This window comes from Platichthys flesus, chromosome 16 (assembly GCF_949316205.1).
Source record: "Platichthys flesus chromosome 16, fPlaFle2.1, whole genome shotgun sequence".
Lineage (NCBI taxonomy): Eukaryota > Metazoa > Chordata > Actinopteri > Pleuronectiformes > Pleuronectidae > Platichthys > Platichthys flesus.
In genome coordinates, this window is record NC_084960.1 from 4,009,988 (window position 1) to 4,026,362 (window position 16,375).

The 16,375-nt window shown below is 44.8% G+C and overlaps 1 protein-coding gene across 2 annotated transcripts in view; it reads right to left on the reverse strand.

Annotated features, from left to right (window-relative positions):
* The window catches only part of llgl1 (LLGL scribble cell polarity complex component 1), a 28,838-nt gene that overhangs the window by 7,623 nt on the left and 4,840 nt on the right, over positions 1 to 16,375 (reverse strand). For both annotated transcript variants that reach the window (XM_062407708.1, XM_062407707.1), the window contains exons 3-12: positions 8,497 to 8,578; positions 8,246 to 8,406; positions 8,002 to 8,148; positions 5,137 to 5,299; positions 4,829 to 4,964; positions 4,325 to 4,379; positions 3,728 to 3,882; positions 3,254 to 3,474; positions 2,027 to 2,094; positions 1,372 to 1,546 (exon numbers count right to left, since the gene is read on the reverse strand). In XM_062407708.1, coding sequence (XP_062263692.1) covers positions 1,372 to 1,546; positions 2,027 to 2,094; positions 3,254 to 3,474; positions 3,728 to 3,882; positions 4,325 to 4,379; positions 4,829 to 4,964; positions 5,137 to 5,299; positions 8,002 to 8,148; positions 8,246 to 8,406; positions 8,497 to 8,578 — 1,363 coding nt within the window. The remainder of the gene's footprint in view (positions 1 to 1,371; positions 1,547 to 2,026; positions 2,095 to 3,253; positions 3,475 to 3,727; positions 3,883 to 4,324; positions 4,380 to 4,828; positions 4,965 to 5,136; positions 5,300 to 8,001; positions 8,149 to 8,245; positions 8,407 to 8,496; positions 8,579 to 16,375) is intronic.

Here is a 16,375-nt window from a genome sequence, read left to right on the forward strand (position 1 = left end):
GTCGATGCCCAGATGAGGCTCAGCTCGTCCTCCCTCTTAATCGCTGCCAAATGCCAGGACAATCCCCCGTTTTCCCCCTCGTACGTACTCAGCAAAACATGTGCATCAATCTGTCTCGCTCACACACACACACACAGTAGGAATTCCAACAGAATCCCCTCTCGCACTGGAGCTGTGTCTTGGCAAAACAAGGAGGAGGAGAAGTTGGTCACTAACACACTCACACAGAGAGAGAGAGAGAGAGAGAGAGAGAGAGAGAGAGAGAGAGAGAGAGAGAGAGAGAGAGAGAGAGAGAGAGAGAGAGAGAGAGAGAGAGAGAGAGAGAGAGAGAGAGAGAGAGAGAGAGAGAGAGAGAGAGAGAGAGAGAGAGAGAGAGAGAGAGAGAGAGAGAGAGAGAGAGGGCTGATTGGTCTGGTTTTCATTACAGAGTAGAAAAAAAGAGAAAGGCTCCTCATCCCATATGAGGGCCACATTCCTGAACATGCAGCTCTGTTACCACAGGATACATGTGGAAAGGTGGACTGGGGGGGGGGGGGGGGGGGGGGGAATAGAAAGAAAAGAATTGAGTTAACGGAATGGGAAAATAGGCTTAAGAGGTGTGGACACTATTTTCTTCTTTTTTTTTTTTTTTACTGTTAAATGCATACCTCACGATGAACGTCTCGGTTTAAATCCATGAACGTTCCCAGATAATTTAAACTTAGCATCAAAACACTGAGAAACATTTCCAGCTGCAGAGCCAGCTCATTTAAATATTCATTGAGTTTCTGCTTCATGACCCATTTTCATTTTCTGTCACCATCTCCATCCAGATTCAGCCCACGTCGGGTTTTTGCTCCGCGATGCTGAATCACTTCATTTCATTGCAACTCTGCACAGAAAATAATAAACTGAATCTGACTGCGGTTCCTTCAGAGTCAGGTTTTAATAGCAGGAACAATGGGGTGGGTCTGTCCCAGAACCATGAAAGCATCCAGATGGGAAAATTAGGCCACAGATGTTCTATAACAGGATGTGTGTGTGTGTATAAAAACCAAGTGAATTGTATTCTCACAGCCTGTAAAACAACACTGATCCTGATCTCGGAGAAAATACTTTAATTCTCTAAAACTGCGGTGGTTCCACACACCAACTTTGATGTCTCCACAACACCTTTCCCTTTTAATCTCGCGCTTGAGGAGCAAGTAACTACAGTCCTCTCAAGTATCACCACCGGGAAACAACTAAGAAGAAGGAACACAAGCATCACATGTGAAGTGACGTCAATGCTCACGCACGCTGTCACACACAGTGACTGGGATGGCGAGCATAACCTTGACTCCATCCTTACTTCCTTAAAGCCTCTTCTCATGCCGACTCCTCAGTTCTCACCTTCTTGAAGGGAGGCCATTCCTCCTCCTGCTGCAGGTCCGGGTCACTTCCTGGGTCCTGGGGGTCGTCACAGGGGTAACAGTCCGTGTGGAAGACGTTGGCTGTGCTCAGTTTGTACAGCGGCGTGAGAGCGACGCCCGAGGCATCCCAGAAGCGAACAGTGCCGTCCTCATGTCTGTCAACGTGATATTATAAAATGCAGATATTCATTATTAAATATACAATTTAACTCATTTGATTTGTTCACAATTTTCACTCAATTTATGAGTTTTGTTTAAACTGTGATGTTTCCTCGGAGTTAGATTAAACCAGATGTTTAATTTCCTCTCTGTATTGTTTCTTTTTGCATTCTTTGCCTGCACTCGCTCTGCCAAACATCTGTAGTTAGCAAAACGCTGGCAATAATCCTATGGTTTTTCTTAATATCATAGCTATGCTGCAAATTTCTGGTTTCAGACCAAGTCACATGTAGATCTAGATCCATCCAGTATTTTCATGTGGATCGGATCAGAAATAAAAAACAAAGCATCTCCCTGTAGAGTCACTTACACTTATTAGAAAGCATCAGATTGGTGCCAGAAATGAGTCATGAAAACTAGAAGCACCTGCAGTGTGGACGTAGCCTGTGTGTGTGTGTGTGTGTGTGTGTGTGTACCCTGTCAACAGCAGCTCTTGTTGTTTGGGTGGGGGTGCCAGGTTTGTCCCTCCACATATGGGCCAACTCTGCACAAACAAAGATTAGGGAAAAAGTCGTATTAAAAAAAGCTGCAGGAACAACTGACCTGAAGTTTGAAACTGAAAAAACAACAAATTTCTGCAGCTTTTCAACCTACTGGCCCTGACACATGGGCAGACCCACATGAATGAGCCTGTGAACTCAAGAGATGCACAACTGTTGACATCCTCCTGTTGTTGTAGTGCCAGCGGCTCTGGTTTGGCCTCACACCGACAGAGGCAGCCATGATTTACAAGCATACCAGCTGTGTGTGTGTGTGTGTGTGTGTGTGTGTGTGTGTGTGTGTGTGTGTGTGTGTGTGTGTGTGTTTAATCTGCCACTGATCAAACAGCTGATCTGAGCTACAAAGCCGTTAACTGCCAACACCTGCTCCCAAAGTTCACACAGCACCAGCGGACTGATGGTCACACTTCTGTTGGTTTCCTCCAAGCTGCCAGTGAACTCAAACAAACAAGCACCATGAATAATAACATCCACTCAGTGTAATACCTTCACTCGGATCAGTTACACTTATTATCCATTTATACTCAAGCCCGCCAATTTGGATTTTCACGGGCCAATACCAATATTAGGGAGTTAGATACAGATACATTTGCCTTTTATTAATTCTGCTAAGATTCTCAAGATTACGTTATCAAACATTGGCACCAAAGAAATGTAACTGAGGCTTGATATCGACTTTATGAAATAACTAAATCAGAAAGAAAACACAAATACACAACCCAATAGTTATAACTTTAAACCAAGTCTTTAAATCTAAAAATAAACAAATCTTCCAACTTCTACAGTCTAAAAATTGTGTATTTGCATTTCTGCATTCACGTATTGTATCTAATAAAACTTTTACAAGATCTGATAATGGCCTTACTCAGGATATTCTGGGATTAACAAAAAACCATTGGTCAAATATTTAATTGAGAAAATAGTTTAGGAGGATAAATCTGTTTTTTTACATGTTTCTAGGGAGAACTGATCTTTATAGTCACGAGTCGGACCAAACCATTCTTCAATCTTTGCCTTCATTCAGTTACACAAACAGTAGGTGACGTTTCTTGACTGTATGTGTATGTTATCTAAGTGACAGAGATGTTGCTGCTTTAATGCAGGTTTCCATTTTCACTGTAAACATATCAGCGGTCTCCTCACCCTGTTTGTGTGTAGCGAGCCCTGCTGTGCTTTGCCTGCGTTGACCAGCCGCTCCCACAGTTTAGGAGGAACACTGGAGATGTGACAGGAGCAGGTGATGGCGGACGAGTGGAGAGGAGCTAGGTAGGGAGTCGGCAGAGTGGGCCACCCGGGGGTCTGGAGGTCAATTACAACCAGCTCCTCTTCTAGTAACACGACCACTGCCGAGGGGTCATCACACTCTGAAAGAAGGAGAGACAAGATGGAATAAAGCTGCTTTCGATACATTCTCCCAGGAGGAGCTGCAGGAGTGAGAGGGCTTTGGATTTTCCCCGATGTGAGAACAAAGCAAGAATAACAATGCAGAGGATTTATTGCTGATATGAAAGCGTCTGTGCAGAAAACCTCCCCATGCGTTGTGCACGTGTGAAAAGCAAACAGACTTTAAGAGATGAAGCGTTGATGTTCAAGAATCGATGTCGGCCAGGTTCTCACCTTTCTCCTGCTCGGTGTTGTGAACAGTGAAGAAGTCAATGACTCGGGATGTGAAGTCGAAGGTGACGTGGTCTTTGTCCTGCTGGATGGTCAGGCAGTGGCGGTCACCGTAGCTGGCTCTGGGCATCCCCCCACTGTACAACAGCACTGGAGAACTGCAGATACACACAGATGTTTCATTTATGTTCATTATATCCATTATCTGGGACAACACTGCAAGACAATGAGTGAGGAATCACCAGATATGCATTTGAATATCAGGTGAAATAGAATCAATACAACATAAACTGGGTTGTGTGCACATAATAAAAGTTCACTCTTTTTTTCCTAACTTGAGTAATCAACACTAATTTTCTCCCAATTTCTCAATTCAACTAAACCCCAACAAATAGAGCTCTTGGGGTGGGAGGCAATAACATTTGGATTTATAGGGACATTTAAAAAAGCAAGTAAAAGGAGATCAAAAGAAAAAGAGTAAAGGACAGAGAGAGTAAAACTGTTCTGGTGATTCAGATCCAAGCTGCACAGTCTGACTGCAGCAATCAAACACTCTCTGAGAGGAAAAACATGTCAGTGGAACAAGGCTTCAGCTCTCACCCCGTCTCTACTGTCCTCCATAGGATCTTGCTGATGGCCTTGCAGGGAAATGGACCTGGGGCAGAAAATAGTGAAGTTGTGAAACATTCAAACATTGAGGTGTTTAAAGCTTAGAGCAATCGAGGCAATCAGTGCAAAGCTCGAAATTAAGAGGGTCACACAAAGAAATCAGAAATTAGATGTATAGCTTAGAACTAGCAACTCCTCTAGACTAAAACTAAGTCCCTGCCTGTTCCCTGTGCCTCCTGAATCTGGATGATGAGCAAAGCAATGTGGGTCCACACACAGCCATGACCCCAATTGACCCCTTAAAAATAAACACTAAGTCCCAATATGTCACCAGACGCAGCTCAATTGGCCACCAGTCACTCATCTTCATTAACCAAACCACCACGTCCACCTGACCTGGAAGACCTGAACTCCGGCAGGCCTTTCTTCATACATTGGCCAGGAAACACTGTGTGTCTGTCTGTGTGTGTGTGTTATGTTGTGTGCATTTCTCACCATAAGGGATGTTGGATGACATTGGCTGGTGATTGCATGTGTTGCCACCAGTAACCGGCCACACAGAGTAGCCCCCATCGTTATGGGAACTGACAAACAGGTTTCCAGTTCGTTCCCACACCAGGCTCTCCAGCTGCTGCAGGTGGTTCACACAAACACAAAGAAGAAGAATTGCAGTTTAGACATATTTATATAGACATTGCCAGTATAACCTGCTGACACCTGGAGTTGAAACTGTAAGACAGACTACAGGTGATATGGCAGCTGAGAAAGCCAAATCGTTTTGAAACTAAAGGTGTGCCAGGTACCTGCTTGCCCAGGAAGAGCTGGTCAGCATGATGAGTGCTCAGATCCCACAGGACCACCAGGCCTCTGCTGTAGCCGATCAGAATCTTCCCAGAATGCTGCGGGTGCTCCTGAAGTGACTCCACCGGCCCTAAAGATTTCCCACATCTGTAGTCATCTGGTAGGCTGGAAGGAAAACAACAAAACAGAAACCATCACAGATTATCATCACGTATGTTATGCTGCATGTCAGAAGATAGACTGATGGTCTGTGAAGGGGCCTGGACCATTAGGCCATCAACCCAAAACCGGTAACAGTAACGACTGGGAAGGGGTCACGGTAATTGATCATGAGTCCGTGGGGAGCAGAGGAAGGTGAAGGAGCATATCCACATCCCACACCATGAATTCAACTTCTCCAAAACTAAAGTATGAACTTCAGTTCACAGGCTTGAGTGCTTTTTATGGACTGGGCCAATAGGGAACCGTTCCAGTTGGTTGTTGGAGAACAGTCCCAAATCTTGACTTTTGATGAATCAGTAATCAAAAATATAACTTGTTTTCTTTCTCAACAAAACAGAAATGATAACTCAAAAAGTGTTAAAACATCATCAACACAGACTTTAAACCCTCTGTATAAACTGGAGTAACACAGCAGGCTGCTACTCCAACAACAACAACAACAGTGAAATAAACACCAAGCTGAAGTTTAACCCTCTGGAGTTTGTGAACTAGACATTCCTCAGAGGCAGCAGAGGAATGTGGAGCAGGACACACCCTCGAGATGTCAGAGGATTCCCTCGGAGACGGACAGGGAGAAGACTTAGGGGGCAAAACAAAGGGAGCAGCAGAGGGAGAGACAGAAAATGGCGTGAAACAAACAAAGAAGGAAGGCCATTAAACTTGTAGCTTTCTGGGCTCTTGGTTGTTGCTGAGGCAGAACCACACACGCACCCACCCACCCATACAAACACACACCCACAATTCTGGCTGCTTTTGTAGGGTTCACTGAGGAAGCTCCTCTCTCCGGAAGCACAGAGGCAGAAACACTCCCAACAAAGCATTCCACTGTCTCCGTCTCTCCGTTCACAAGTATTTTCAGGGAATCCAGCATCCTGCTACATAGTCCCGGTGATGAGCCGCTGTGTGTGTGTGTGTGTGTGTGTGTGTGTCAGTGAGTGTGTGTCTGTGTCTGTGCGCATTCACTGGAGAAACAGCTGAAACACTTCCCCAACCGGAACACCGCGTTTTGGCCGCCGGTACAAAGCCGCACTGTCTAAACACACACACGCCTACGCCTTATCAGGGCCCTTGTTAGGCCTCAGTTCTGCCCAGTTCCCCTAACAAGCCCAGTTAATGAGGGGTTCGGCCGACCAGTCAGACAGTCGCACACACGGCAGAATAAATAGGAAGCACAACAGAAGCTCTGTGATGCCCGGTCCGTGAGTATCAACACAGGAATGCAGCAAAGACGTCGACAGCGCGAAACATGAAGAAACAAAGTTCATTGAATGTGCAAGAATAAACTAAACACTTAAACATGCATGTGTAGACACTACTCTTCATTGCGCAGCTTTGCGTGACACATGTTCAGTCTATTCCGAGGATATGCGTGGTGCACTAACACCCGTGTTTTTCTTGAGATCTGTCTGCTGAACTTTCATACATGGCTGCACACGATCGCCGGCGGCTGAGTGAGTAACAGAAACACTTCACAGTCCTGCAGACAACACCATTATATCCCCATGTTTATTGGCGACTACAGCTGGTCTTTGTTTATGTGGGATTTCCAGTGTTTGGGTATTCTCTGAACCGTCAGCCTTTCCCGTTTGCCTCGTTGTGTAAGTTTTGCTGAGTGTGCAGCCGGGGTTTCGCCAGTTCACAAAGTATTTTGTGTCGGGTTTTAAGTGCCTGAAAACCTTCTTATTACTTTCGCCAAGGATATCAACCAGTGCGTGCAATTTGGTGCAGCTTGATTGAACTTAAAGCGACTGTTGTGTCTTGACAGAGGTTTGTGCTTTATTAAGCGACAGATCCAATTTGTTATATTAAATGTTCATGTCTAAGAGAGGCTGACCACTAGAGGATTTTCAACTCTTGACCGATTAAAAAAAACGCTGGAGACCACAGACATAATGACAGATTTAACCAATTTAATAATCTTATAATCTTCAGAACACACAGACTGAAAGATTTGGCCAGAGCGTCAGACCACACACTTGCCGCTGGTAGGAAACAATTTCACAGTGGCGATTTCCAGAGACTTGAAATCTCACAGAAACTCACTTGTTTGAACGCTTGCGTGATTAAACGTGACTTCAGAAGAAAAACAGAACCAAAGCTTTCTGAGCTCGACTGATATTCACTGCAAACTGGAGCCATTTCTTTACACTGCACTTTGTTGTAACTTTGTCCCAAAACCAAGCATCTCAATTCTGTGCTACTTCTAACGATGAGTGCACCAATGCAACAAAACACATAATTTTCTGCATCTGGTTCTTTGCTCCTCCTTAACACATCATTCATCAGTTTTACAGGATGGGACATCTCTATGGCCGTTTCCTGTCCCCTGAAAACCCAAAGACCTCGTTCTTCTCATGGTCCTTTAACCACATGACCCTGACCTGCCTGCGCTGCTGCGAGGGTCAACAAGGAGATTTGTCTCTGCGTGCACGTGTGTGTGTCTGACCTGCTCAGCTGGAGCAGAGTGGAGGAAACTAGAGTGTTTGAAGAGAAGACATGTGACGGGGATGGAAAAGAGAGAAGTGATAGTTAAGAAAGAAAGCCAGAGATCTGCAGTGTGTCATCCTGCTATTTATCAGACTTAACCATATTAATCTGTCTGCTGATACTTGCTGTCTGTGAAGTCACTGATGCGACAGTCTCACCTCTGCGTGACCTGATCCTGGAGCAGTGTCTGGTCGTCTCTCAGTGACAGGTGGGGCAACTGCAGGAAGTACACGCCCCCTCCCTCCGTTCCGATGCAGAGCAGGTCACATGACCTCAGCAGCAGGAGGACGGTCACCCGAGTGGCACTGCGAAGATGAAGAGGAGGAGTGAAGCTGCAGGTACATCTGAATTCACTCGTTACACAAGTTAACAGTACACACATATTGACAGGCTTATATATACCTGCAGCTCTCGATGCCAGGTCTTCCAGGCAGGATGTAGCTGTCCACTTCTTGGAGAGAGGCCGCACCCTCTTTCTTGACTCCTCCCACCTCTCTGGGGGCCCCGGCCACGAGCTCCCACAGGTGGATGGTGTTGTCATCCAGCAGCGACAGCAGCCGCCCCTACAACCAAACAAGACAAACATCCCACATCTGTTTGACCGCCATTTAATTTTTTACTAAAGTTGCACAAACTGCTGAGGTGGAGCTCACCTGTCCAGGCAGGAAGTGGATCTGTGTGACTGCAGTGGTGTCTTGGTGTAGTCCTGTGAACTCAACACCAGGGGCTCCGTAACTGTGAGGATCCGGTCAAGGAAATACACAGTATGGAAGAACTTTACACTGCAGAGGCTGTGGTCATTCATTTAGAGGCTGTATTCACTTTAATGAAGAAAATATTCAGCTGCAGAAAGCATGATGTTTTTGTTGACACTGACACAGACGTTGGCTCTTATCGCCAAAAGCTCCCAAATCTCATCATCTTTCCAAGTAGACATCTTGAGAATCTCTTTTTAATCCAGAGATCTTGGTATTCTTCCAATTTCGAGCCTCTCGCATAATAAAAGCACCATCATATTTAAACTCTGAATATTTCTCCTCTCAGACAAAGCCCCTTGGACTCGAGCGCGTGTTGATTTCATGCAGTAGACATCACATCCTAGAGAATCAGGACCTGGGACGACTGAAGATTGCTGCTGAAATATTTTTCTCCTTCTCCCTGAGGAGATTTCTGACTGTGCGGAAGGTCACAGGTTTCAAACAGAAAGCACAAGCACATACCTACGTCTCCTCCAGACAGACTCACTCTGTGTAATACAATTATTACACAGTGTTGACACGCACACTGGTGACAGCTCAGCACATCTACGTTTCACCGCATGACATGAAAACCCAGAGACACACACACACGTCCTTACAATTTCCTAGAGTAGAATTAAAATGGGAACACAGTTACAACTGGTCATTCTGAGCTGTTAACCTGTAGGAACACGCTGGTTAGGTGTAATAGCAGGACACTGAAACAAGGCTTGTTGCAATTACCAGCACCCGATGACGCAGATGATCAGAAACCAGCGTGATTGTGTATAATCAACAGTAATCTTCACGCAGCCCTTCCTCTGCAAGCCCAGTAAATGAAGCCGAGCTGATAAAATAAAGACTACGCTCAAGATCTGTGACGCCATGAAGACAATTAAGCTAAATTTGGATAAACTGCGAATTAGCACACACCCGCTAGCAGCCAGCTTACATAAGCCTGCAGGAATGTGGGTCGAAATTGAGAAAAATAGGGAAATCTAAAAGGATCCCATGTTTTTGTACGACTGTGAACAGAGCTGCTTCAACATTGTGCTCATTATTTTCATTTTCATCTGAGAAAAATATATGTTTGAACCTTATAAATATCCTCCTCTTTTCATGTTTTTACTCTCATTAGCATTGATAAGTATTTTTCTTTCCTATTCCCAGCATGCCCGGGAAAAACGTTCTGCATTTTACAATTTCCCACCCTCTCTTCTTCCCATCACTCTGTAGGTGTCTTCCCAGAAAATCTGAACAGAAGTCAGAGATCTGCCTTCAGCACCATTCTCCACGTTCATTTGAACCTTTTTCCCCCTAAACTTGAATCCCTCCCTGTCCTGATCCCCTGGAGGCCCAGCTGAGTGTTATACCAGCATTCTTTCAGTGTTGTCACTTCCTGCTGCTGGGTTTTATTTGCCGCAATAATACATGCCTCAGACAGCTGGAGGTGGCTGAGAGCATTGACTCATGGGTCATGAACCACAAGTCCAGATAATGGCCTCAGAGGCAAAAAGAAAAACAAAGATATGAGAGAGACGAATCAAATAAACCACCGTTAGAGAAATAAGTTAAATATTCTACCGCCTGACGGGAACAGATGGACATTTTGGGAAAATGTGCTTTATTTGTTTTCTTGCAGAGGTAAATGGGAAGATAGATAAAACTCACGTCTTCCATGCAAGCCCAGTAGATTCAGTCAAAAGCAGATTAGCAGCGAGAGATTGTCCAGGTCGTAAAACAACAGGAAATGTCTGACACATTTAAACGACGGGTTGGTGCCCGGGTAGAGCAGCAGGAGGTAGAACAGGACTTACACATGTTGTAATGTGTTGTTGCCTGCGTCTTCTATATGTATGACACCTCTTTTCATCTTGACATTTCTATTCTTTGTTTTACTTTTGCATGTTAGAAACGCCATTACCACACTCAATAGGTCACAGTGAATTTTTCAGACCATTTTCTGCTGCTGCTCGGACATTTTCTGTCCACAGGGGCTGGCAGGAAAAGTTCCAGAAAATGTGCAGAGCAATGGACTCTGCCATTTGTGTCTTTAGATACAGCCCCTCTGGAAAATGTCTCAAAAATATCCTGTCATCCATCCTCCAACGTGACAAGGTACTTTCCCTCTTGCCATCAGAATCGAATGGGCCTGATCAGTGGTCTTGTACAGGCTACAGAACATGACTTGAGTTGAACCGTCTTAAAAGAAAAGAGAAAACTCACAGCCGAGTGAAAAAGATCTGAGGGACTGACAACAGATGGGCAGTGGTGGTTTGTAGCTGTGTCCCAGCTATGTAATAATGGCCGCAGCAGTTCCTCCTCATTTAAGCTGGCTGTGCAAAGAAAGCTGTCAGCATGTAGGGAAAAAATAAAACCACTAATGACTATTTAAGACTGTCAGAGCCTTGACACTTGGCTGGTCTGCAGCACCTTTGACAGGAACCAGGCCACCACCGTCTCCCATTACAGTCCACAGACCCCAAATACATATGTCTGGCAGTCAGAGGAGCTGCAACGCACAGCGGAGGTTTGTACTGTAAATTAAAGGGAAGACAAATTAAATGTGTGAGACAAGGAAGTGAAAGAGTAAGAAAAACTTAGGAGTTCAAATGTGGCACATGGCTCACATATGACAAACACAAACACACAGAAACACACACACAATTCCTGGTCGTGGGGATGTCAGAGGACAGCTGGTGGTGGGATTCCCAGTGATGATGTCATCAACTCCTAACTAGGGGTGACACGCATGTGTGTGTGTGTGTGTGTGTGTGTGTGTGTGTGTGTGTGTGTGTGTGTGTGTGTGTGTGTGTGTGTGTGTGTGTGTGTGTGTGTGTGTGTCCACTGAATTAAGCGCCCTGCCCCACTCAATCTGTTCACTGGTCATCATACTGGTCCTCAATAGTAGTGGGCAGAAAACATATGAGTCACTCTTCCCGTCTAACGCTGCAAATACCTCAAATATCATGTCAGGATCTAAGTTAATTTAGTCACTAATCAAGCTATTGAACAAACTAAGTCTGAACTTAAATCAACAGAAACGTCAACTTCATATTTCAGTCTGGAACGAAGTAGAGATTCAACCAACTGACATTAACTGGGCTTTAGCCGGTTCCCTTCTTTAGTTATTCTGGTTACACTTCTGACAAACATCGAAGGGCTGATGAGTCTCCTTCAAAATACATGAGACAGACACAGACACACACGTCGGTAACACTGAAGGCTACAGGAGTTCAAGAGACTCCCCAAAAACAAAATGCTCAAATTGAAGATTAACTTATTTAAAAGAATAAAGCAAGAAGCCCATACTCAAGCTTTCACTTTCTGGAGAAAAATAATAACTCTACATGAAAGGAGACTTGAATCTCTGAGCAACCTGCTGAATGTTACACTCGTACATAGGAAACCATTCATCCACCTGCATGTTCTGATTGTATGACAAAGATGTGTCTCATCGCTCACCAGAGATCCCTGAAATGCAAACAATGAAGGCCTACAGTAACTCATAATCACTCTCTCACACACACACTCATAGTCACACACACACACACACACACACAGTGCAATTGCCCGCTGATGCAGAGAGAGAGAGCGTTAGCAAGGATAAAGCGATTTCACGGTCTGAATACAGACAAACAGAAGGCATTGTCCTCCATGCGGACACACAGACAACAGCCAGCACACCCTTAACACACACACACAGGGATTTGTGTGTGCTCGTGTGTGTGTGTGAAGACAAGAATTGACAGGAAGGAAGGATATATCGCTAAACCCAAGGATGAATGTACAAGTTCCACAAAGAAAGACAATAAGACATTTTAGCCCAGAGAAAAGGTTAAAATAATAGTTTATAAAAGTGGTTTGAGAGTTTCCAGTCTTATCATCTGAGGGATCTCGTGCAATCATTTTCTCCAACTCTCTTTCCTCCCCAACACAAACACACACACGAATATTTACAAGCTCTTCACATGTCTGGCAAAAGGCAGTCTACAACAGGACAAGCCAAACAACTCCACCCACCCACTAGAGAAACAATCCGGTCTCATTTGCATCCTCTCCCTCAGCTAGTACCTCTCCACCTCCCACACTCCTCTTTCTGTCCCACTCAATGCATGGTCACCCCCCCCGACACGGCAGCAGTCAAACTACAAGTACATGACTGGCAGGTCAGCTACGAAGCACACAACAAACTACAACTAAACAATTACCACTGTATTACCTTCCCTAAAGTTAATGAATCCAGTTGTGAAGCCGTATATTGTATTTAAAGGGCCATGGATCTTATTTGAAAACAACTGACCAAGGGGGTTTTAAATGGAGCAATATCAACAGCATCATTACTCTATACTTCTCCTTCACTTCCTCTTCTTTTATTCAGTCTCACGCTCTCTCACTCTTTCAACACTTTAGGCCTCGATCATTCAACGCTGAGCCACCAGTTCAGAAGAATGTTTTCTTTTGGGTTCTCCTAAACTCTCATTTAACAAACTCTCCGCTCTGTCCAACTCGCCAAGAGCCCCCACCCTTAATCTCAGCAGACAGACAGACGTCCTCTCCAACTTGTTGCCCAACTGGGCGGGTGAGTGTGGGTCAGTCGGGGGGGGGGGGGGGGGGCCTGGACCAAAGAGAGGGAAAGAGGAGGGTGTGTGAGTGAGATGGAGAGGACAGAAGGAGGAGGAGGCTGATTTAAAGAGCCTGACAGTCTGCAGGAATATCAATGAGGATCAGGCTACAACCAGGGGACAGAGTGACGGGAGGACGAATGGAAAACTAAAAAAAACAACACAAAGCTAGACGGGGACAGTTGAGGAGGAAAACAAAAACAAACATGACAGGAGGACTGAGAAAAAGACAGAGTAGAGGACTAAAAATAGTGTAGCATGCAGTGTTGGATAAATTACTTTATATGGCAAATAAGTGAAGGCAGTGTGTGGGTGAGAGGAGGAATAAAAAAAAGAAGAGGTGAAGAGTGGGAGGAATGCCACAGGCTGCGTTGCAATGATTTGCTCGTAACCTTGCTATTAAATGCTGCCTTATTTCGACACGTAGAAGAAAAGATTATATAAAGTGATATTTATAGGAGGCAACAGATTAGCCTGTAACACAAACCACAGTCTGCACATGAAAAACGTTAATGTGACAAATGAAAAGCTGGAAATGTTTGTGGGAATGACAGGAAAGGCTGAAGTTCACTGACTGGTACCAACGAGCACATGGGGAATTCACTGTTTTCACCACTAACTATAATAATGGTGTTGACTCCGAGCATCGGTAAACAATTCCAGATTCCTTCACGATAAGCTGCAGCAGCTGACACGGTCAACTCGGTTCACAGGTCACCAAACTATGTAAACTGTCTATGGTCCCGCCCTGCAGGAGAGCATGAATCACACACCGGGGCAGTGAAACCCGATGACATTAGAAAACTCTGCTCGACCACAGCGATGACAAAACAGGTCGACCGCGGCTGAAATCTGAAGAGATGCAAACAAGAACAACACAACATTTTCGGCTTGACGGGAAAATCACAGAGAGAGTGTGTGTTTGTGTGCAACAGGATGTCACACAGACAGACGGAGAACTGACAGCTGGAGCACACCCACAAATACACAGATCAAAGCTCTGCAGTGTGTGTGTGCGTGTGTGTGCTTGTGTGTAAATATTAGCTTGGCTGTTGGCTCACCGATACTGAAGATTCATGGTCACAAAGTTTCAGTGTGACTCAGCGCGTACTGGATAAAAGCAAAGCCCGTAGTTTCACATTATTTTACATCAAGTGTGTGTGTGGTCCAGATATTACTCATGTGGTGGGTGGGGACTTAAATCTGTGCAAATGAACATTTTAATGTGCGATATGTTAAGTTTAGGTTTAGAGTTAAGCGAGTAGTAACTCTGGTTCAGATGTTTGTGCTCAGCAGTATTTTTCTCTGACCTTTTTCCAGAGAGCTGACTCGTTTCTATCAAGAAACTCTGTGTGCTGAGCGGCAGACTTTTAAAACCCTCCGGTCTTCAAGCACTTTCTCATCCCAGGCAACTGCACTGGTCGTCTTGGAAACCAATTCAAAAGCTCCCTTTATTAAGACTAGACTCAGCAACAAAGCTCTTACTCACCCAATCTCTCTCTCTCTCACAGACACACACACACACACATGCACAGACACACACACGGAGGGTTAACCCAGGGCAATGCAACATGCATTCCCTGACAGGAGACAGACTCTTTCAGATCGCCCCACCACCCCCACATCATCTCTGTCGACACACACAAACACACACACACACACACACAATAAAACTCCACGCCACATCGTCCCCTTCCCTCTGCTGAGCCCCAGTCTGTGGTTGAAGCAGAAAAGTCTCAGGGTGTAATATGACTCTGCTTTTATAAACACACAGAGAGAGAGAAAGAGAAAAGGAAAGAACAAGTGAGAAACTCGAGCGAGAGGCTGAAACCGAGCACATGTGAAAAAAATACATAAAATCAGAAGTTCATACATAAACTCCCAGAACATAAACTCTCAAAACATTTAGCAAAATTCCACTTCTCCTTTGTAACTGAGTCACTACAGCTCTACACCTACCCAGCCAGACTTTGTACTCCGCTCAACACTCACACTGTGCACCACTGCTCTGGCATCATGGTGTGAGACTCGAACTACACATCTGGCTGTAAGGGCTGGAAGGCTGTGTGTGCGTGTGTGAGTGAGTGTGTGAGTTTTGCTGTACACAGGTATGCTGGGAAGCTCGTCTAGGTCAAACCGAAGTCAGGCAGTCTGTGAGATTATCAGGGAATGTGCAGCCACACACACACACAAATATTTGTTCAAAATGAAGGCTTTTGACCTCAGAACAAAAATTGCGATGAAATCTGTCACCGTCAGTCATCTACTGAAGCCCTGACATCAGAGGTGAGGCTATCAGGTGATAAATGAATCGATCAAGCAAAAGAAACTGTGGTTCCCTCTTTTCGAATGTGAGGATTTACCATAGGTCAGGTGACATCAGATGTCTTAAAAAATAAACAACCCAATTTTCACAAATGAGAATTAAACGAAACCATAAAATATTTGGCTTTAAGAAGTATCTCATGATTAATCAACAGTCTAATGAATTAATTGAGAATTGTTGTTGCTCTAGTTTAACCTAAATGATATTCGATGTCTTGCAAAGGTAAAGAAATACTAAATTGGGACATTTTTGAATCAAAAACAGTTAATATTAAATAAAAATAATATACGTGGTGGAGACCAACTGCTCTAATGCACCTAACGTGTGAGACAGGATCCTGCATTCAGTCAAATTCCTGCTAAATGACTTGTTCTTTGAAAACTTTCCAGGTTTTTTCCCTGTGGGCATAAAGCACATGCTGACTTTCCAGAAATTCCACCAGCAGCTGGGACTTTGTTAAAAAAAAAGAAAAAAGGTAGGATGTTGCAGTATCAGTCATTATGTTGATATACCCATGTTAGTGAAGCTATGTGCCCCCCCCCCCCCCTCCTCCTCTGTCTCTTTCACACTCCCCTGTCTTTACTGCCTCTGTTATTGCCATCTCTCCCCTCCTCCCTCCCTACATCTATCCATCTCTCTCTCTCTCTCTCTCTCTGAGGTGCAAGCGCCTGGTACCACCAGTCTCTCTCTCTCTTTCCCTCTCTCGGAAAGCTGCATCTCAGACAGTAGATTCACCAGTGTGATGCATCTGCGCGCGCACACACTGACACATACAAACACACACCCACACAGCCAGAAGCACAGAAGTAAAAAGGATATTATGATGATCATAGACGGAAAGTAC